General features: G+C 34.9%; 1 protein-coding gene across 6 annotated transcripts in view; it reads left to right on the top strand.

Moving 5' to 3' along the window:
- ANKHD1 (ankyrin repeat and KH domain containing 1) overlaps nucleotides 1-22,530 on the top strand; it is a 131,993-nt gene that overhangs the window by 96,608 nt on the left and 12,855 nt on the right. For all 6 annotated transcript variants that reach the window (XM_059698600.1, XM_059698599.1, XM_059698601.1 and 3 more), the window contains 14 exons: nucleotides 3,881-4,026; nucleotides 4,185-4,296; nucleotides 4,972-5,117; nucleotides 5,412-5,554; nucleotides 5,974-6,187; nucleotides 9,600-9,775; nucleotides 9,987-10,149; nucleotides 12,040-12,135; nucleotides 12,803-12,919; nucleotides 14,692-14,866; nucleotides 15,892-16,348; nucleotides 17,237-17,383; nucleotides 18,997-19,146; nucleotides 19,308-20,917. In XM_059698600.1, the coding sequence (XP_059554583.1) occupies nucleotides 3,881-4,026; nucleotides 4,185-4,296; nucleotides 4,972-5,117; nucleotides 5,412-5,554; nucleotides 5,974-6,187; nucleotides 9,600-9,775; nucleotides 9,987-10,149; nucleotides 12,040-12,135; nucleotides 12,803-12,919; nucleotides 14,692-14,866; nucleotides 15,892-16,348; nucleotides 17,237-17,383; nucleotides 18,997-19,146; nucleotides 19,308-20,917 (3,852 nt within the window). The remainder of the gene's footprint in view (nucleotides 1-3,880; nucleotides 4,027-4,184; nucleotides 4,297-4,971; nucleotides 5,118-5,411; nucleotides 5,555-5,973; nucleotides 6,188-9,599; nucleotides 9,776-9,986; nucleotides 10,150-12,039; nucleotides 12,136-12,802; nucleotides 12,920-14,691; nucleotides 14,867-15,891; nucleotides 16,349-17,236; nucleotides 17,384-18,996; nucleotides 19,147-19,307; nucleotides 20,918-22,530) is intronic.

A 22,530-nucleotide genomic window follows, 5' to 3' on the forward strand; every position in this document is an offset into this window, starting at 1 on the left:
GGTTCTATAAATAGCATTGTAATGTTCCTAATTAAATACTCAATTTACATCATGAAACCCACATTACTGATCGATCTAGTATTGTTGTAACTTAGGACTTGTTTGGTTGTTGTTTTTAAAGACTGTAGAAACAGCTCTAAAAGTAAACTTCTGGATTTGAACTTTATGGTAGTAAATGGATGGTCGGATAGTTTTGTAGGGGAGGTTAAATTTTATTTCACCAAAGTATTTGTTAAATTGAAGTGGTCTTTTACAAAGTTAACATAAAACTTCAAAAAGCTGATTTAGAAAACATCTTTTAATGATATGTAATGTTAATAGAAACTAATAAAATTTAATTTCTGTTAGACATTAATATCTAGTGATAGTTGGTCCACCATATTATGTAATATTATTTTATTAATAAACTTTAACTTGTAAATCAGCCAATAAATATAAAAATTATGTTCATATAAAAAAACTTCCATTAAGCCCAGGTTTCTCTTAATTTTTTTAATTGAAGGTTAAAGAAATTAGACAAGGATGAATGGTGAATACCTAATTCTACAAGTGTATGATACATTGAAATTGGTAGGATTATATGTGAGACCAAAGATGTGATTAATTTTACCTAAATTAAATCTAGTTCTCAAGCCTTGTATTTAATAAAGGAGAGAATACTGTACATCTTGCAATTATACTCTAGAAAATATTCATTTATAATAGCAATAAATTTACTCTTTAAATATAGGAGTATTTTTTCTTTAATGCAGTTTTATTCTCAAAATTTATCATGATGAGTTGGTAGATACATAATTTATTAATGTCACAACTTGATTAGCTGACTAACTTAGTCTTTTAGTATATAGTCTTATTTGTGTCATATTTGATTTAGTCCCAGACAAAATGTATGTAAAATCTTGATTGGGAGCATGGTTCTTCAAGTCCTTTTCTTCTGAAAGTATTGGACTTTTACAGTTTATCATAATAACAAGTGATTTTCATATCTAGACCTCAGTTTTACATGATTCAAATATCTAGAACTGAGGTCTGGGAATTCAAAGCAATTTAAAGAATTCAAAATAGCTTTGACCATTGAGCAGTTTTAGAAACATTAGTAAAAATTTCATTATGAATATATAAAAAACATTGCCTAAAAATTAACTAATATCTGTTCAATTTATTGAGTACTTACCATGCGCTAAGCTCTGTGCTAAATGCTTATGTACATTGTCTTGTGAACTATTTATAATAATCCTATAAAATACTTTTCCCACCTGTTTTTCTTTTAAAAAACTGAGGCTTATGGAAATTAAGTTGCTAGTAAGTAACAAGAGTCAAAAGTCAGTTCAGCCAGGTTTAAGAACCACAGATGTAATATGCTTGCATCTGATTCAACTTGAAGTTCTCAATTTATCTTAAAGATATTTTCTCAAAACTTCTAAATTCTATTAAATAACATTTTCTTATTTTATATTAAGATTTGATGTGCATATAAGGGCTAATGTATTTTTGTGACTTTAGCACATTGTTATTGCTATTGGCATGTTAATAGGCTCTTTGCAACAAATTCCAATTCAAAAGTATTTTACTTTAAATAATACTGTGGTAGTCAATGTGGCTTAAGAATAAAAGAGTAATTAGGAAACTCTTATTTTTTAGGGCACTTACAATAAAATGCCTTTAAATAATAATTTCCTCTAATAGATGTTAATATTTTATTTATAGATTTTTATTTATTTATATGAAACTAATAGTTACTATTAAATAAAACAATTTATAGTGATTTAATTTATTAAAACCTTACAACATAGCTTATGTAAACCTAGTATCTGAGGTTTTTATATAGCAAGGTTTATTATCATCTTCCATATTGCTTACAAAACTGTCTTAAATTTTATAAAGAATTAGGTAGAATATTATCCTTAGTTCTTTTATCACCTTTTTAGGGTAGTGCATAAATTTAATTTGAATTATGTGACTTTTGTGATAGTAATTATAGTCATTTTCAGAGACATTTTATTCAGAGGTAGGAAACAATTTAGGATTTATGAAAATGTTATAGTCTTGGTGTAAATTTATCTTAATAAAACCTTTATTCCACATGTACCTTTAAATCTTTGCTACTTTCTAGTTTTATCTTTATAACTTTTGTATGTAATTAAGCCTATTAAAGTCACTTCTATGAAATGTTGCTGATTGTCATTATTGCAAGGTAGAAAAAATGTTTCTAAAATAATGTTGTAGAAAATGTACAATAGTTGGTGTGACAACACATTTTTTGTCATAGTTTTTAAATGCACAAAAGTACTTTTTTAAAGTCAACTCTGTAAAGAAGTCTTTTTATAACATCACATTCTGGCACAGCACTCTAGTCAAATGTTTAAAATTTTTTAAATGTCTGTTTTTCATATAACAAGAGGTAACATGAATAAATAAAATTAATAATGATTAAAAAGTAGTTCTTCAATAAGGTGTATGTTAATAATTATGAGACCAGTGTAAAAATTTTATTATAAAGGTGCTATGTATCATCTTTAGAATCTTGCTTACTTAGAGCTATTTTCCAAATATATCAACTGTTTTGAGGAGGAATAACAAATATCTGCTTTTATTTCATTAAGTGATAAAAATTTTTAAACTTTTTTTCATTTGCATGTTCTTGTAGGTGAAACAAATATATATAATAATCGTTCCTATTTGTAAATGGATAGTTTAAATTATGTATACTTATGTGGTGACAATCTGCAGAAATTCATATTGCCAAGATAATTTTATATATATTGATGGGGAGGACAGCTCATATGGAAACATATCTGAACATTTTTAAAATTTGTTATTTTTAAAAGTAATATACTAAACTGAGTCATTCACACTTGTGAACACCTTAGCAAGTGATTGGGGTCCTATCAAAATTCTAGAGAGAAAATATTCTCTAACATTTGAAATGCTTATAGTTCCCTTTAAGACTTATATGTTTTCTTGACTTTCAGTCTGGGTGATAGAAGTTTGTTTATTGACATTACTGAAGCCTTGTTGTCTTTTTCCATATTATTAATGATTGTGTGTTTTTCTGAGTTTTTTTCCTTCTTAAGTAGTAATGTTTTTCAAATTAGTGAATAATAGTACTGGAAGTTCTATAAAATATCTGATAATTACATTTATTGAGTACTTACTATATGCCAAACACTGTGTTAAATGTTTTTATAAATTATCTCACAGACAGTTCACAGCATCCCTCTCAGATAGGTCCTATTTCCCTCTCTATGAGGCAAACTTCATCTCTAATGAAATGTAAGAAATATATAGACATAAAGGTATCATTTCAACTAACAAAGTTTCCAAACACCAGATTTTGAGATCTAAAATAAAAGTTTCAATGTTCAGTTGAAAAATAGTTTGATTTTCAGACACTGATTCATTGTGGCAAATTTTCAAAGCAAATATTGAATTTTTAAAAATGCTCTCTGCTATTAATGGGATAAATATTCTAACTTGTTCTCCCCTTTTTTGCATTGTTCTCAGGATATTTTATCTAATTGCCTTTTATAAATTAAGAAAGTCTTTACTTTTTTAAAGGAAACTATTTTTTCTCTATCAACAATGTAAAAGGCTACCATTTGTTACATTTGCACTCAATAACAGACACTATACTAAGTATTTTACCCGCATTATTCTGAGTATTTCCAACAGCCTTACATGGCAGGTATTGTTATTATTCTCCCCATTTTACACCTAAGAAAAATTGAAACTCCAATAGGTTCATCTGACTCCAAAGCTTAGGATTTAGTTACTACATTATATTACTAATACAGAATTTTATATTTTCTGTATTTTTTTGTATATTATAAATGACTTTACTGTTTTAGTAGAATTCAGCAATATGGATATTGTTTTTCAGCTGTGAGTAGCAGAGTGCCCACTGGTTCAAACAGTTCCTCTCAGACCACAGAATGTCTTACACCTGAACCCTGTTCACAGTCTCCAAGCAATGTGGCTTCCCAGTCATTGCCCCCTGTCTATCCCTCAGTTGACATTGATGCACATGTGAGTATATTGCTTTATTTAAACTTATTTTGCACATTTTTATTTTCTTTGTTTGGAAAGGAAAATTATCATTTTATATTCATTGTGAAAATATTTGCTCATCAATTGATAACCCCGTTGTAAAAAAACAAAATCTAATTTATTTTTTCCCCTTCTAGACTGAGAGCAATCATGACACAGCATTAACATTAGCTTGTGCAGGTGGCCATGAAGAACTCGTATCTGTACTCATTGCACGAGATGCTAAAATTGAACACAGAGACAAAAAAGGTAAGGAATGTCAGTCAAAAATAAAGTCTGGCCCTGGCCAGTGTGGCTCAGTTGATTAGAGCATCATCCTATGTACGGTCATGGGTTGGATTCCCAGTTGGGACGTATGTGGGAGGCAACTGATCAATGTGTTCACATCAATATTTCTATCTCCCTTCCTCCCTCTCTAAGGTCAATTATAAATAAATAAATAAATAAATAAATAAATAAATAAATAAATAAATAAATAAATAAATAAATAAGTGTAGTTACATCAAGTTTTTTCACTGTCATTATGTAGTTTCTAGACTGTCTCAGTGAAAAGATGGATAAGCATATTTCAATTTGAAATTCCAGATTTGTTCATCTACAGAGCCTAATTATTCTCCAGAAATTTGACTATAAATTATCAGTGAAGTACAGGTTTCCTTTCTCCTTAATCCAAAAGTTGAGCATGCAGCGGTTTCAGAGTTCACTATGAGTATAAACTGTAATAGTTATCTTTGACTTAGCATTTCCTTTTTATAGATGTTTATGGATTTTTGTCACAAACAAATTAGAAGTTAGAGCAGTTTTATGTTAAATGCTTATAAGTATCTGCCCTAAAGACTTTCTCTACTAAAATAATCAAGAAATAAAAGCAGTGGCTTAATAAGTAAAAACCACAAATCTGTTTGAGTTTATTTTCTGATTTAGGTTTCACACCACTGATCCTGGCGGCAACAGCAGGGCATGTTGGAGTTGTTGAAATCCTTTTGGATAAAGGTGGAGATATAGAAGCACAGTCTGAACGAACTAAGGATACTCCACTTTCATTGGCATGTTCTGGTGGACGTCAGGAGGTGTGTCAATGTTAATTTTCATTTTGTAAATATGTTTCCTTATATTTTAAATATGCCCATGATGAGTGAACCACAATCCTAACACATATGAAATGCAAATGGTTACTCAACAATTGACGAATAGAAAGAGTAACTTTTGATTTCAGTACAATTGGGATTTCAAACCTCTGAATTCCTTGATGTGAAATTGAATCCATTTCCCTAATGCTGATATTTGAATATACAAAGTCTAATTAATGATAAGTTGAGCCCTTGGTGTAAACTGGAATTCTCTGTTCACATTTTACTTTGTAGGTGGTAGACTTGTTGCTGGCACGAGGTGCAAATAAAGAACATAGGAATGTGTCTGATTATACACCACTGAGTCTAGCTGCATCTGGAGGATATGTCAATATCATTAAGATTCTGCTTAATGCTGGGGCAGAAATTAATTCAAGGTATCTATCACCTATCCCGTTTTTTACTCATGATTAATAAGTTACTACTTAGAATAAGTGTCTTCCCCTAAATATTTGGATAGACACCATTTTTAATTAAGATAGTATTAAAGTTACAAGAGCCAACAGTTCTTCCTGTAATGTGCTTATAAATAATCACAGATTATTTCAACTAAGGTGACTATTTTTAAAGAGGTCTCCTTCAGAAAGTACTTGGTTATGTATAGTTGAAAATTTATAACTCTAAATAAGGATTATGTTGTAAATTGTAAGATTTTCCTATTTCTAATTATTAGTCTAAACAAATAAAATCATTCATTGGTTTCTTTTTACTGAAACATTTTCATCCTTTACGTTCTCTATGCTTTTTAAAAAAAACAACAGATAACATATTTTAATTTTCTAATTTCCCCCCTGAGGACTGGGAGTAAACTAGGTATTTCTCCCCTGATGTTGGCTGCAATGAATGGACATGTTCCTGCAGTGAAATTGTTGCTTGATATGGGTTCAGACATTAACGCCCAAATAGAGACCAATCGGAACACAGCTCTCACCTTGGCCTGTTTTCAAGGTCGAGCAGAAGTAGTGAGTTTGCTTCTGGACCGAAAAGCCAATGTTGAGCATAGAGCAAAGGTAAGCACTTTATAATTTGTCAACTACATCAGATATATTTCTAGTAGAAGGAGAATAGCATTTCAACTCAAATTGATGTACTGTTTTAAATTGTCATAACTTAAAACTGATGCAAGATTGGAGAATTGTGCTATACAGTGATCAGTAACACATTATCACTATTCATGACTTTTATTAAGGACAGTGAAGAAAATAGAATCAGTATTTTTTTCAATCTCAGGTTTGAGTGGTTCTCTTAATCTTCTAATTTGCAGCTTTTGAATGTAGTAATATTATAGTAAGATATTTTTGAGTAGTAAGATTATTTTATAGAGCCCATTAATGTAGATTTTTAAAGAGGCATGTGCCTTAATAAGGCATGTGCTTACCAATGGTAAAAACCCCAATACAAAAAATTACTGCACAGCCCTAGCCAGTGTGGCTCAGTTGGTTGGAGCATCATCCTGTACACCAAAAGGTGGCGGGTTCAATTCCCTATTGGGGCACATACCCAGGTTGTGAGTTCAATCCCAGATCAGGGGGTGTGGGGGAGGCAACTAATCCTAATCAGTGTTTCTCTCTCACATGGATGTTTCTCTCTCTCTCCCTTCCTCTCTCTGAAATCAATTTTTTTAAATTACTGCATAGATTCTAAATTTAAGATAGCCAAATTCTGACAATTTCATGACTATTTAGCATTCAGAAAGCAAGAGTATGTCGGTGTTTCGAATTATTTTTTGGCTTAGAACTATTAAGTACTTAGAACTCTAGAAAAATGTAACGTGTGTAAAATTCTTAATAATCAGACAATTGCCAAGCTGGTAGTCATTTCAAGTTGGAAGGGTTTGAATGAAAATCTCATTTTTTCTCCCTGCATTTCATTAAAACTTTTTTTTTTAATTAAATCTTTATTGTTCAGATTATTACATTTGTTCCTCTTTTTTTCCCCCCCCATAACTCCCCTCCTCCCAGTTCCCGCCCCACCCTCCGCCCTCACTCCCCACCCACTGTCCTCATCCATAGGTGCACGATTTTTGTCCAGTCTCTTCCCACATCTCCCACACCCCTTTCCCCCCCAAGAATAGTCAGTCCATTCCCTTTCTATGTCCCTGATTCTATTATAATCAACAGTTCATTCTGTTCATCAGATTATTAATTCACTTGATTCTTAGATTCACTTGTTGATAGATGCATATTTGTTGTTCATAATGTGTATCTTTACCTTTTTCTTCCTCTTCCTCTTCTTAAAGGATACCTTTCAGCATTTCATATAATCCTGGTTTGGTGGTGATGAACTCCTTTAGCTTTTCCTTATCTGTGAAGCTCTTTATCTGACCTTCAATTCTGAATGATAGCTTTGCTGGATAAAGTAATCTTGGTTGTAGGTTCTTGGTATTCATCACTTTGAATATTTCTTGCCACTCCCTTCTGGCCTGCAAAGTTTCTGTTGAGAAATCAGCTGACAGTCGTATGGGTATTCCCTTGTAGGTAACTGAGTTTCTTTCTCTTGCTGTTTTTAAGATTCTCTCTTTATCTTTTGCTCTTGGCATTTTAATTATGATGTGTCTTGGTGTGGTCCTCTTTGGATTCCTTTTGTTTGGGGTTCTCCGCGCTTCTTGGACCTGTAAGTCCATTTCTTTCACCAGGTGGGGGAAGTTTTCTGTCATTATTTCTTCAAATAGGTTTTCAATATCTTGCTCTCTCTCATCTTCTGGCACCCCTATAATTCTGATGTTGGTACGCTTGAAGCTGTCCCAGAGGCTCCTTACACTATCCTCGCATTTTTGGATTCTTTTTTCATTTTGCTTTTCCGGTTGGATGTTTTTTGCTTCCTCGCATTTCAAATCATTGACTTGATTCTTGCGCTCCTCTGGTCTGCTGTCGGGCGTCTGTATAATATTCGTTATTTCAGTCCGTGTATGCTTAATTTCTCGTTGGTTCCCCAATATAAGATCGAGGGTCTTATTAGTTTTCGTGTAGATCTCATTAAGTTTATCGACAGCTTCTAAACAGTTCTTGAGAGACCTTAAAAGTGTGGTTCTGAACTCTATATCTTCCATTGACAATTTTGTCCTGTTTCTTTGTCTCCGCATTTTGTTATGCTTCCTTGGTGTACCCCCTAGTGGTCTTTGTTCGCAGTCTTATAGTTAAACCTTGATTGTTGTAGCTAATCCCAGGGAGGGTTTGACCTCCAGGCCAAGTGGCTATGAGAATCAGCTGTGTCAGCAGTGAGAGAACTTCTGTCCTCTAGGGAGGTGCTAATCTAGCCTTTGCCTGAGGCTATCCGGCAAATGCCTCTGTGCAGGGCTTGGGCGGGGCGGGTCGCACAGGATCAACAGGGTGGGCCAGAGAGAGCAGTTATGGCGGCTCTCAGTCCTGTCCCCAGGGGCTCTGCCTCTCTGAGTCCCAGCACCCGCTGCAAAGCTCGGAGAGAAAGCTGCACTCGCTCTGACCGAAGCCAGACAGTCCCGCTTCTCCCGTTTGAGTCTGGGTCCCTAAAGACTCGCCCGGATCTGGTGCTCAGAGTCTGCGACTCCCTCCCGATTGAAAACAACAACCGCGCCCTCCGCCGCCAGCCCGCTCTGCGCACTCCGCACCTCAGAATTTGACTTCACCACTGCGCCTCCTCTGAGTGTCCGTGTGCGTTTCTCTTTCCTCCTAGTTGTAGGACTTCCACTCAGCCAGCTTTCCTGTGGTTCTGGGTGATGTCCGTTCCGTGTTTTAGTTTCACTTTTGAAGTAGTTGTTCAAAGCAGCAAACTCCGGCGTTAACCTATGCCGCCATCTTGGTTCTCCTCATTAAAACTTTTGATTGCACAAAGAGAGATGAGCCTTTCCTGCTATCCAGTTTATCTTTTATATTACAGATACTCAGTGTGACCCACTTGATTATTAGAAGTCCTAGATGAATCATCTTACTTTAGAAATACTACCAGTAGGAAATATCTTTTGGCAAAAATGTCATGAACAAAAGACATGAATAAAATATATGATATTTCAATCTATTTTACCTAAATTTGAATAGGATTGAAAGAATTTACCCTGAGGTATTTAGCAAACTGCGTTCTCAGATAAAGTATTATCTAAAAAAAAGTTTTCCCATTGAACATTGTGCTTTACTTACTTTTTATTCATTTTTAATATCTTTATTTGTTGTGCAGAGAAGTTAAGGTCTCATGCATATATTTATAACAGTATAGAAGTTATAAAATTGTTTTGTTTGTTTTAATTTAGCATGTGGTCATATAAGTTAATTCATTCTAGCTTGTCTAATTGCATCTAACAATTTTTACTTGCTGTTTAGTGAAATTTAAGATTGTGAATATTGCTTAGCTGTTTTATGAGATAAAATAACAAATAGAAAACACAAATCAATTGTTTTAGCCTTATGAAAAGTTATATTCATTTACTTGAATAATTTTTGGTTTAAACAGACTGGTCTTACCCCCTTGATGGAAGCTGCTTCTGGTGGGTATGCCGAGGTTGGGAGAGTTCTCCTTGATAAAGGAGCCGACGTCAATGCCCCCCCTGTGCCTTCCTCAAGAGATACTGCTTTGACAATAGCAGCGGACAAAGGGCACTATAAATTTTGTGAGCTCCTCATTAGTAGGTGGGTAAATTTTTTATTTATATATAGAACTTTCTGCTTTCACTTTCCAGAGCCATTAAAGCTAATAAAATTGTTCTACTTTACTGACATTTTAAAGAACAGATTGTTTACATGATATTTTGTAACAGATAAAAGACAAATAGAGAAAAATAGAAAAAGTTTGCCTCTTCTCATAGGAAACAAACTACATTAACATCTTTTGATTTTATAGAGGAGCCCATATTGATGTTCATAATAAGAAGGGAAACACACCACTTTGGTTGGCATCCAATGGTGGACATTTTGATGTGGTGCAGTTGCTGGTGCAAGCAGGTGCTGATGTGGATGCTGCAGATAACCGGAAAATCACACCTCTTATGTCAGCATTTCGGAAGGTAATTTGATATGGGTGAGGGGGGATAAAATTTAATAATTTTAAATCAATTCTAAGTTAAAACCATATAAGAAAGATAAATTGACCTTGGATAAATGACTATAAATCTATATACAAATAACTGCTATATTTTCACTTTTTGTAGCAGGATCTAATAGCTATATGGTAGCTCACTAACTACAAGCAACTTTATTAGATTAACTCGTGTCTAGACTAGTTTTGTTATGTCATTGTACATAAAGCATTAGATTTAAGGGCAGTTATTATATGCAGGTGGATGTCTTCTCTACCTCAGGAGGAAAAAAAATGAGTGGACTCTTTAATAAAAACTTATTATACCATATATATATAAAGGCTCACTTATCTGTTATATTTTTAAAAGCCCTCCCATTGCATTTATGATAAACTATAAATGACTTAACATGGCTTACAAAGCCCTGTAGGATATGGCTCATGCCAGCCTCCCCAGACCAGTCATTTATACTACCCTTCCCCTTGGCTCACTACACTTCAGCAATAAATTTTTAACTGCCTCAGGTCTTTTTCTCACTGGTTTTCTTTTCCCAAAATGTCTTTCCCTTGCATCACCTGACTCACTTCTACTTACCCTTTAGCTCCCATTTTAAATGTTAAGAGTTCTTCTGTAACACCCAATCTGAAAACGTCCCTCTTCTCTTTTATAGTACACTATTTTTTTCCTCATCCAAATGTGTAGTTTATATGTTCAAATACATGTTTACTTTTTTTTTAAATGTATTTTATTGATTTTTTACAGAGAGGAAGGGAGAGAGACAGGTAGAAACATCGATGAGAGAGAAACATTGATCACCTGCCTCTCACACACTCCCTACTGGGTGCCTGCAACCAAGGTACATGCCCTTGACTGGAATCGAACCCAGGACCCTTGAGTCCGCAGGACGACGCTCTATCCACTGAGTCAAACCAGTCAGGGCTACATGTTTACTTTTTTAATGCCTATCTCCTCAACTAGGCTGGAAGATCCATGAACAATAAGATTCATGACTTTTTCACCGCTGTTCATACCCAGTTGTTTAGCACAGTGCCTAACTCATAATAGCTGGTAACTAAATAGCTATTGAATGAGAGTAGTATAAATTATGTGTCTTAGAAAAATATCTTAAGATATTTTCTAGACTTAATTCTTTTTACAAAATTTTCTTTCCTTTTAATTGAGGTATAATTTATATCCAGTGTAATGCACAAGTCTGAGGTTCATAGTTTAATGCGTTTTGATAAATGCATATGCCCATGTAACTCAAACCCCATAAAGATATAAAATATTTCCATCATTCTAGAAAGTTTTATCGTGCCTGTGTTCAATTAATTCCCTGCTTTGAAGGCAACCACTTTTCTGTTTTGTGTCACTACCAGACCAATTTTTGAGGATGTCTTAGAACCTTAATAAGAGGGGAAACTATGCAAGTTTGGTTATTTTATAATAGAATTGATTACAAATTATTCATTCTCTGATAATGACAATTAGGAAGTGTTCTTTCTAGAGTCAAGTTATAGGACTCAGATAAATGTAGGCAATCTACCTTGTTTAGTAAGGTGAGAGCCAAAATAATGCCTTGGAATCTAGAACATCCTCTTTGTTTTTAGGACTAATTTACAAAAACTTTTCTACTTTCCATGGAAAATAGGCATATTAAACTCAGGAAAAATGTCTTTTGGTCCACCATATATTCCCGAGCATATTGTACTTACCTTTCTGTTTATAAACTCAACACTGATTTTATTTTTATAATTTCAATTTGTAATTTAATAAACTATGTTAAAGTATTAATATACCTTTTACTCTTAAGTTTTTAAGCATATGGAGAAATTTTAAGAGATTTTTTTGGTGTGCTTTCTGTTGTACTCTTTACAGGGTCATGTAAAAGTTGTTCAATATTTGGTGAAAGAAGTCAATCAGTTCCCTTCTGATATAGAATGCATGAGATACATAGCAACAATTACAGATAAGGTAGGTTAAATATGCTATTGGAGCACATTTTTGTTTTTTGTGGAAGTATGTGCTAAAATGTGCAGTTACGGACCTGTTCTTTTGTCCTCTATGAGATTAATCACCTCGTCTTTCTATACTTTAGTTTCTCCATTTATAAATAGAGAATGGGTATAATACTTCTTTTTTTTTAAAATATATTTTATTGATTTTTTACAGAGAGGAAGGGAGAGGGATAGAGAAATAGAAACATCGATTCAGCTGCCTCCTGCACACCCCCCATTGGGGATGTGCCCGCAACCCAGGTACATGCCCTTGACCGGAATCGAACCCGGGGCCCCTCAGTCCGCAGGCCAACTCTCTATCCGCTGAGCCAAACCAGTTAGGGCTGGGTATAATACTTCTGATAAATGATTCCCTTACTTTTCTGAACCATAATTACAGTGACTGCAGCCAAAATTTATTACTAGACCACTAGCCCAATTTAGAAAGTTTTCTGAGAACATATAAAGTTTTTAGGGAGTAGTTCCTTATTTTAATTAAAGATTGATTCATGACTAGACTCAAAGGATAATTTAATTTATTTATTTGAATTAAGCCCTGGATTTTGGTATGCTAATCAGCTCGTCTTATTTGGCCTAGTATGTTACGTGTTCCTTCATTGAAATAATTCCATTTTTCACTATAGGAACTGTTGAAAAAATGTCATCAATGTGTTGAGACAATTGTGAAGGCTAAAGACCAACAGGCTGCGGAAGCAAACAAGAATGCAAGTATTCTTTTAAAGGAACTTGATCTGGAAAAGGTGAGTGGGAAAAATAATTTTCCTTATAAAAATATTGAAAATCTAAGGTAAATTTGTCACCTATAGACCAGTATTTTGAACAAAATATTTTTCAAAGGAAATGATTAGTAGATTAATTTTTAATTTGAACCTGTCATTCATAAAAAATATTTTGAACCATATAAGTGAGGTCTAGTTTTCAAGCAGATCACAATTTACCAAATGATACTTACTGCCTAAGTGGTTTTAATATTAGTCTAAGAAAAATTTAGTAAAACATTGGAAGTCATTTGTTTATTATAAGATCTGGGCTATAAGTGGTTTATTATATCCTCAAAGACTAAAAGTGTCAAGTAGCCTAGAATGTGTGGTAAAATGGAAAAAGTTAAATAAACAAGATCACTTTTCTGAGGCTCAATTTGTTTACCAGGGAAATGAGGATGTTGTTATTAAATCCAGAATTTATATTAAAAGAACAAACTCCATGATCAAATAGTCATTCTAGGAATGTAAGAGATAGCTTAACCTGAAAATATTTTGTTGATTAAACGAAGAAAAAAGATACAATCATTTTGGAAAATGCCAGTTCTTAGTTTAAAAATTACAAAATAAAACTTGTAAGCTAAAAACCGAAGGAAAGATTGCTTACCAATCAATGAGAAAAAGAGAACTTGCTCAGAATAAGGAATGATTCACAGAAAAATAAATATAGATGGTCAATAGATGGAGAATGCCTAACTTTATAAATAAAGAAATGCACTATAAAAGAGTGATTTAAGTTTTTTTTTACCAGACTGTCAAAATTTAAAGGTCTGGTAATAGCTGTTGATGGCAAAGGTATGGAGAAATTAGCACTCTAGTATGATTTCTTTATGTATGGTATAAATTAGTATAACTATTAACAGAGGTATTTGACAAATTAATTAATTAAAAAAGTGAATACCCTTATTCTAGCCATTCCACTTATAGAAATTTTATCTAAGATAGACAAATGCTCAAAGATGTGAATGTATATAAGGTTATTCATTGTTGTATTGCTTATAATAGGGGAAAAACTGTAAATGTTAAAGTCTTAATAATTAGGGAATTAAATTTTAGTACTTTCATGATAAACTTGATTACAGTTAAAATATGAAGGAAAAAAGCTGTCTTCATTTTTAAATAAAATGAAGTTTGAAGTTAGATGACAGCTAAGGTCCCATCCTAATTTTTATTTTTTTGTAACTACCCAAGGACATACATGGTCAGCAATTCCCTAAATAGCCCATTGGATTTATGGCAACAGAGTGATGAAATGATTTTTAATTGAAAATACAGTCTTTTCTTTCAGTCCTCAGCCCCTTTCTTATTAACATAGGAGATCGGCAAATTTTTTCTATAAAGTGCCACATAGTAAATATTTTAGGCTTTGCAGGCCATATGCAAAAATCTGAAACTGCAAAAAATGAAACTATGGATAAGGGGAGACTACTGTATACTTGATATAGTCCTTTGCCAGATGTATGATTTGAAATTTTTTTTCCTTTTTAAGGGTTGTCTTTTTACTTTCTTGATGGTTCCTTTGAAGCACAAAAACTTTTATTTCTCATGAAGTCCGGTTTATTTATTTTTTCTTTTGCACTTGATCTTAGCCAAAAGGCCGAGAAGCGATATATTTTTTCTTTTGTTGCTTTTATAAATGTGTTTTGAAACTGATATTCATGGGAAAATCCTCATATCATAAACAGAAATACCATTTCATTCTTGATTTTAAATTATTGCTTTGTTGATAATATGATACATCTTTATTTCAGTCAAGAGAGGAGAGCAGAAAGCAGGCTCTTGCAGCTAAAAGAGAGAAAAGAAAAGAAAAGAGAAAAAAGAAAAAAGAGGAGCAGAAAAGGAAGCAGGAAGAAGATGAAGAAAACAAACCTAAGGAGAATTCAGAACTACCAGAGGATGAAGATGAAGAGGAAAATGATGAAGATGGTGAGAAATGACCCATCAAATTAGTGATAAAATTCTCCTGTTTAGCGACTTCATTTTGAATGCCTTTGATGTAATTAATTCTAGTTAAATATTCAGTTACTTTAATCTGAAATTGACAATTGACTCATAGTAAATATTTCTAAACATTTTGCATTGTAAAGTGATATAGAGAAATAGGAGGGGGGGGGAGACAAACATATTAATTGAGGAAGTTCAATTGTAATTTAAGTCTCCCTGTAAAACATTGTGTATGTCCTGAAAACAATACAGTGAAAGAGGTATGCCAGGTTCCTCTCTGCTCTCTCCTCCCCCCTCACCCCCTGTTGGAAAATTGGAGAGGTCTGTTTCCTCAATAAATTTTTAGCTAAGGTTCAGGCTCAAAGCTCTACAGCACTAGGGTTTTATTATTCGCAAAGAGTTGTTTAGTATACAGTGCTTGTAGTAAGCAAATAATCTTGCTATATTTGAATTCTAATTCTAAAATCCTATTTGAAATTTTTTCTAAATTTAAACTATATTGTGATTTTTGGTTAGTTCATGAGACTAACATTTCAGATCTTAAAAGTGTTAACTGTATGAATGTTTTATAACAGTTTAGACATCAAAATAAGATATAGTATATTTGTTCTAACAACAGTAAAGATTTCTTTTTTGTTTGTTTTGTTAATCCTCACCTGAGGAAATTTTTGCATTGAGTTTTAGAGAGAGTGGAAGGGAGAGGGAGAGACAGAGAGATACACATCAATTGGTTGCCTCCTGCACACACCCTGACCCAGGCCGGGGATCGAGCCTACAACTGATGTATGTGTCCTTGACTGGAATCAAACCCAAGACCCTTAAGTCCTTGGGCTAACACTCTAACCACTGAGCAAGGGCAAGATTTCTTTATTTACTAGTAAATATAGGTATAAGGAAAATATGAGTAAAGGACTAACTTATTATGAAATGTTACAGGTATATATGTAATAATTTATTTTGAGATCTGTGGCTCTCAATGTGATCTTTATCCTTTTTGATAATTTCAGTGGAGCAAGAAGTTCCCATAGAACCTCCTAGTGCAACCACCACCACCACAATTGGAATTTCTGCAACATCTGCAACATTCACAAACGCGTTTGGGAAAAAAAGGGCTAATGTGGTGACAACCCCCAGCACCAATAGGAAAAATAAGAAGAATAAAACAAAAGAAACCCCTCCCACTGCACCTTTAATATTACCAGAACAACATATATCCTTAACACAGCAAAAGGCAGACAAAAATAAAATAAATGGAGAACCCAGAGGTGGTGGTGCCGGAGGGAACAGTGATTCAGATAACTTGGACAGCACAGATTGCAACAGTGAGAGTAGCAGTGGTGGTAAAAGCCAAGAATTAAACTTCAGTATGGATGTGAATTCCTCTGGTGATAGGAGATACCCCTCACTGCTACTCCATTCCCAAGAAGAAAAAATAAGTACTGCCACTTCTAAAACTCAAACACGGTAAATTTTTCTAATATGTTAACTCGACATCCACCTGTTGTTGTTTTTCCATGCTTAGCACAATAAGTTAAGGTTTATTCTTCAAGCACAAGTTGTGTTAACAGTTTAAATCCATCTCATTATCTGTCTTCAGTATTCAAAAGTGAAATTTATCAATGTCCTAATGTGCTAATTATAAAATGAGATTATTAAAAATTTTTATGATTTCATTTTGAAGTTGAAAATATTAGCAATATCTTGATTTTCACTATGTCACTTTTATTGATTACTAGAGGCCCAGTGCATGAAATTTGTGCGGGAGGCGCAGGTTCAGTCTGGCCTGCACCCTCTCTCACAGTCTGGGACTTCTTAGGGGATGTCCGCCTGCTGGCTTAGGCCCAATCCCCTGATGGCAGTCAGACATCCCTCTTGCAGTCCTGGGCTCTCGCAGTCCGAGACCCCTTGCTCCTTACCACCCACCTGCAGTGGAGGCAGGAGAGGCTCCCACCACCGCCGCTGTGCTTGCCAGCCGTGAGCCTGTCTTCTGGCTGAGCGGGTCTCCCCCGTGGGAGCGTACTGACCACCAGAGGGCAGCTCCTGCGTTGAGCATCTGCCCCTTGGTGGTCAGTGCACACCATAGCGACCAGTCATTCTCTGATCATTCCTCCATTCGGTCGATTTGCATATTAGGGTTTTATTATATAGGATAGTACAACTTTTGACTTCCGAGTCTATTTTTATACTAAAATAGATGTTGGACTCTTTGTCCTATTTCTATTTTTCTGAATTGTTGATAATTTGATGTGCCAAATTTTAATTCAAGTATTTTAGCATAATGTCCATAATAATCTCTTGATTTTCTAACTTAAAATTTTTATTTTATTGGATTTGCTATTTCTCTCTTCTCAGACCTGAAGGTGAAGTGAATTCTAGTTCCTTATCAACAAGCTATAAGTCAGTGTCATTGCCATTAAACTCTCCAAACATAAAGCTGAATCTGACTAGCCCTAAAAGGGGGCAAAAAAGAGAAGAAGGGTGGAAAGAAGTTGTACGAAGGTAAGAAAAATTAGTCTTATCTTTTTAACTTACATAGACCAATTAATTAATGAATAATTTGAATGTAGTTATTATTTTAAACTATAAGCCAGGGGTCCTCAAACTTTTTAAACAGGGGGCCAGTTCACTGTCCCTCAGACCATTGGAGGGCTGGACTATAGTTTTAAAAAAAACTATGAACAAATTCCTCTGCACACTGCACATATCTTATTTTGAAGTAAAAAAACAAAATGGGAACAAATACAATATTTGTATTTGCATGTGGCCCGTGGGCTGTAGTTTGAGGACCCCTGCTGTAGGCTAAAGCAAAATTAGAAGTAATGTATAAATTTTGCATGCATATTTTATAGGAAACAACAAACATTAGATTTAGAATAACAAAAAGTATTTATTAAAACAAAAATTTTTTAAAAACAAGATGTAGTTTACAAAATGGCCACAAGTTTCTTCTTAAAGGGAAGATTCTGTACTTGACAGCAAATCACAATGTTATTAGGGTTATGATGTTTGTTTAATGGTCCCATTTTGATTCAGACATCTAGCTTATCTATTTATAACGTTTAAATAAAGTTAGACTTGGCTAGAGAGCATATTCTGAAAAACTGATTATCTGCTTTTAATGCAATTAGATCATCATAAAAAGGGGGGGAAAGGAGCCTATAAATTTAAAACTAACTTCCTCCTCAAAAAAAGAAAAGCACCCACACTCCTGCAGCTAACCCTGATAACTACCTTCACACTGCCTTATACTTAAGCCATGATGGCGGAATGAATAAAAGCAGCGAAAGGTCTCTGCTTTTAAATGTCATACACAATCCAGGTGATACTTCTAGCCTCTGTTCACACTTTACAACAGGGAATCAGGACAGACATAGATTTGCAGATGTGCATTTAATCACCAAAGGACTGAAGTTTCTGGGCTTTTATTCTGTAATATTTCCAAGATTTTGTGTCCATAAATGCAAAGAAGAAGTCTTGTCAAAACAGGAGACAGGATGCACACTTGATCAGATAGATTTAAGTATTATTCATGGCATATAGCCTACTCCATGCTCTAGCTTTCAAAATATCTAAATATATTCTTCCCAACTTGTCTACATTAAAATAATAATTTTTTATTATTTAGGAGCTGCCATTGGGTATTCTTCTGGAAGGAAGGTTCAAGTTTAAAGGTCCCTCCCTTAAAGGAGGAATTCTAGGGTCTACAATGACCACCTGAAAATAATGGGTGTTATTCTCATCTGGTTGTGCCAGCAAACACTGGGTTTCTTTGATAACCCTGCAGGGCCATCGGGCCATCTTGTCAGATCCCATTATCAGCCTCTAGTCTTCTCTCTGGCAACCACTCACCTCACACACAAGCGGAAGTCCCAGGCTCCACTTGTGAATTGCTTTTTATGTAGTTCAGATCTAAGACTTTCTTCTTTACTGCTAAGTATAACTTGTTGATATTGATAAGCTAGCCACTGTTTTTCAGTATGAAGTTTAACAATATGGTATGCATTATTTTAATTTAGAAAGAGTCAATACATATGGTCACTGCAGTTTGGCTAACGTGTGATATTTCAGGCATATTTGAACGCTTAAGCTCATGTATAGTCTTTGTTTTTTAGGTCAAAGAAATTATCTGTTCCAGCTTCAGTGGTTTCCAGGATAATGGGAAGAGGAGGGTGCAACATCACTGCAATACAAGATGTTACTGGTGCCCATATTGATGTGGATAAGCAAAAAGATAAGAATGGCGAGAGAATGATCACAATAAGGTAACTGTAGAAAATGTATATGGCTAGTTCTATATAGAAATTAAATTTTATTAGTAGCATACTTTTGTTAGTTATAGTAGAATAAAGAATTTTCTTTCATGGCAAAGGTTACCTGTTGTTGTTTTTTTATGTTATTTATCTTGTTTTTGTTTTTTCCCCAGGGGTGGTACTGAATCAACAAGATATGCAGTTCAACTTATCAATGCACTTATTCAAGATCCTGCTAAGGAACTGGAAGACTTGATTCCTAAAAATCATATCAGAACACCTACCAGCACCAAGTCCATCCATGCAAACTTCTCGTCTGGAGTAGGCACCACAGCAGCTTCCAGTAAAAATGCATTTCCCTTAGGTGCTCCAACTCTTGTAACTTCACAGGCAACAACATTATCTACGTTCCAGGCCACTAATAAACTTAACAAGAACGTTCCAACAAATGTACGTTCTTCTTTCCCGGTTTCTCTACCCTTAGCCTATCCCCATCCTCATTTTGCTCTCCTGGCTGCTCAGACTATGCAACAGATTCGGCATCCTCGCTTACCCATGGCCCAGTTTGGAGGAACCTTTTCACCCTCTCCTAACACGTGGGGACCATTCCCAGTAAGACCTGTGAATCCTGGCAACGCAAATAGCTCTCCCAAGCATAATTCTACAAGCCGTCTACCTAACCAGAATGGTACTGTTTTACCCTCTGAGTCTGCTGGACTAGCCACTGCCAGTTGTCCTATCACTGTCCCTTCTGTAGTTGCTGCCAGTCAGCAACTGTGCGTGACTAACACCCGGACTCCTTCCTCAGTCAGAAAGCAGTTGTTTGCCTGTGTGCCTAAGACAAGTCCTCCAGCAACAGTGATTTCTTCTGCGACAAGCACTTGTAGTTCCCTGCCTTCAGTCTCTTCTGCGCCGATCACTAGTGGACAAGTTCCCACCACATTTCTACCTACAAGTGCTCCTCAAGCACAGCTTTCTTCACAAAAGATGGAGTCTTTCTCTGCCATGCCACCCCCAAAAGAAAAAGTTTCCACACAGGACCAACCCACAGCAAACCTGTGTACGCCATCTTCAACTGCAAATAGCTGTAATAGCTCTGCCAGTAACACGCCAGGAGCTCCAGAAACTCATCCATCCAACAGTCCCACTCCTTCTAACAACACACAGGAGGAGGCCCAGTCATCCAGTGTGTCTGAATTAAGTCCTATGTCAATGCCATTTGCATCTAATTCAGAACCTACTCCATTGACTTTGGCATCACCAAGATTGGTTGCTGCTGATAATCAGGATAACAATAATTTACCTCAATTAGCTGTACCAGCACCTCGAGTTTCTCATCGAATGCAGCCCAGAGGTTCTTTTTACTCCATGGTTCCAAATGCTACTATACACCAGGATCCCCAGTCTATTTTTGTTACAAATCCAGTTCCTTTAACACCACCTCAAGGCCCACCAGCTGCAGTGCAGCTTTCTTCAGCCATGAACATTATGAATGGTTCTCAGATGCACATTAACCCAGCAAATAAATCGTTGCCGCCGACATTTGGCCCAGCCACACTTTTCAATCACTTCAGTAGTCTTTTTGATAGTAGTCAGGTGCCAGCTAACCAGGGATGGGGAGATGCTCCACTATCCTCACGAGTTGCTGCAGATGCCTCTTTCACTGTTCAGTCAGCGTTCCTAAATAACTCTGTACTTGGACACTTGGAAAATGTGCACCCTGACAACTCTAAGGCACCTGGCTTCAGACCACCTTCCCAGCGAGTTTCTACTAGCCCAGCTGGTAAGTTATTATAACTATCACTGCAGCTCAGGTTGGGGCTCTAACAGCATATTCTAATATTCTAAAATAATAATAAAGAGTTTATTTTGTACATAATATTGCATAATCTTAAATGAGAATGTGTCATAAATAGTAAAGACCCTTTAATGATTGCTGATTAGGCAAAAAAGTAGCTGTAAGTCAGTCACTCACATATGATGAGCTGCCTTATGCTCTTTATCTGATCTCTCTGTCCCTCATATCAGTGACCTTGTGTCAATCCATTTTCTTAGAATTGGTATAAGATAATATTAATAAAACAAGATTTATAGGATGCTTCAGGGACTCCCAAGTTTACAGACTTTTTAATTCACAGCGATTGCTTACTTTTCTCAGATTTAAAACGTTTGAGTTACAAAGGTGTTTAGGTACCAGTCCATAATCTTCATTCTTTGTTTCCAGTCTTGGGTATTCAGACCAAATATTAAATGATGTTGTTTAATAATACTCTGTTATTTACATTAGATGGAGCTGGTTGAAGGAATCCATTCATTTTTCTTTATTTTAAAAAGACCAGCTTAGATTTAGCTATTCATTCCTCAAAATCAGAAATTAGTTGCTGAGGAGTTATAAGAAATATATAAGCCCAGTGTTGGCTTGGAGATATTTGGAAAACCAGAATCTATTTTCTGGATTCTAAAAGCCAAATTTCACTCCAATCTGCACTATTCTGAAAAACCAATTAGTAACTGTGGCAGACATATAATAGGGGTAAGTATTACTGCCACTAAACATTTTTACTCCAGTTGGAAAACTGTCCCATACACTATCCTTCCTTTTTGCTAAGTATGAATTGATCTATGTTGTTTAAAATTTGTGAGTTTATGGATATGGGAGAGCCTTAGCTTTCATATCTGATATGTTTCATTTACTTGTTTTTTTTTTTAGGAAAATGTAGCTGTTGTATCTTCTTTCAAATAGAAATACAACTTTACATGAGACCATCTATGGTCCAAAATATTATCTTAGGATTTTTTTTTTCTTTTTTATAAATAGGTATCTATTTTAACATTTCATTTTGGGGAAACTAAGGTTCTCAAAGGCCCCAGAATAAAAGAATTCATTGCCAATGCTCAGGCTGTGATAGAAGGCATTATTAATTCTTGACTTGACTGCCACTAATACGTGAATTTATATAGTACCTTAGCCAGAGTTGGACTTCAGAGTTCTAATTTTCCAGTGTTTGAGTCCTTTGGACTTCACATATTACATCCCAGAAAATGTACAGATTATGAATGTCTCAGGGCGGGGGGGGGGGGGGGAGGGGGAGTAAAGGAAATCATCTCTTTAGTTTGGTTTTGGGACCTGAATTATTCAGATCCATAATATCAAAATAACTTATTGCTAATTAAAATAATAATAAAAAAGCAAGCATTAATCCTGGGGTCAACATTTCTTAATTGCCTGTACTATTTCTTTTACTGGTGCTCTTCTCTATGGATAATTTACTCTCCTAGTTTACAAATAAAAATATTTAGGAAGATGAGAAAGGATATGAAAAATTTGAAACCTCAAACACTGCTGGTGGAAATTTAAAATGGTACAGCCACTGGAAAAAGTTTGACATTTCCTCA

Source organism: Myotis daubentonii, chromosome 5 (assembly GCF_963259705.1).
Source record: "Myotis daubentonii chromosome 5, mMyoDau2.1, whole genome shotgun sequence".
NCBI classification, from domain to species: domain Eukaryota; kingdom Metazoa; phylum Chordata; class Mammalia; order Chiroptera; family Vespertilionidae; genus Myotis; species Myotis daubentonii.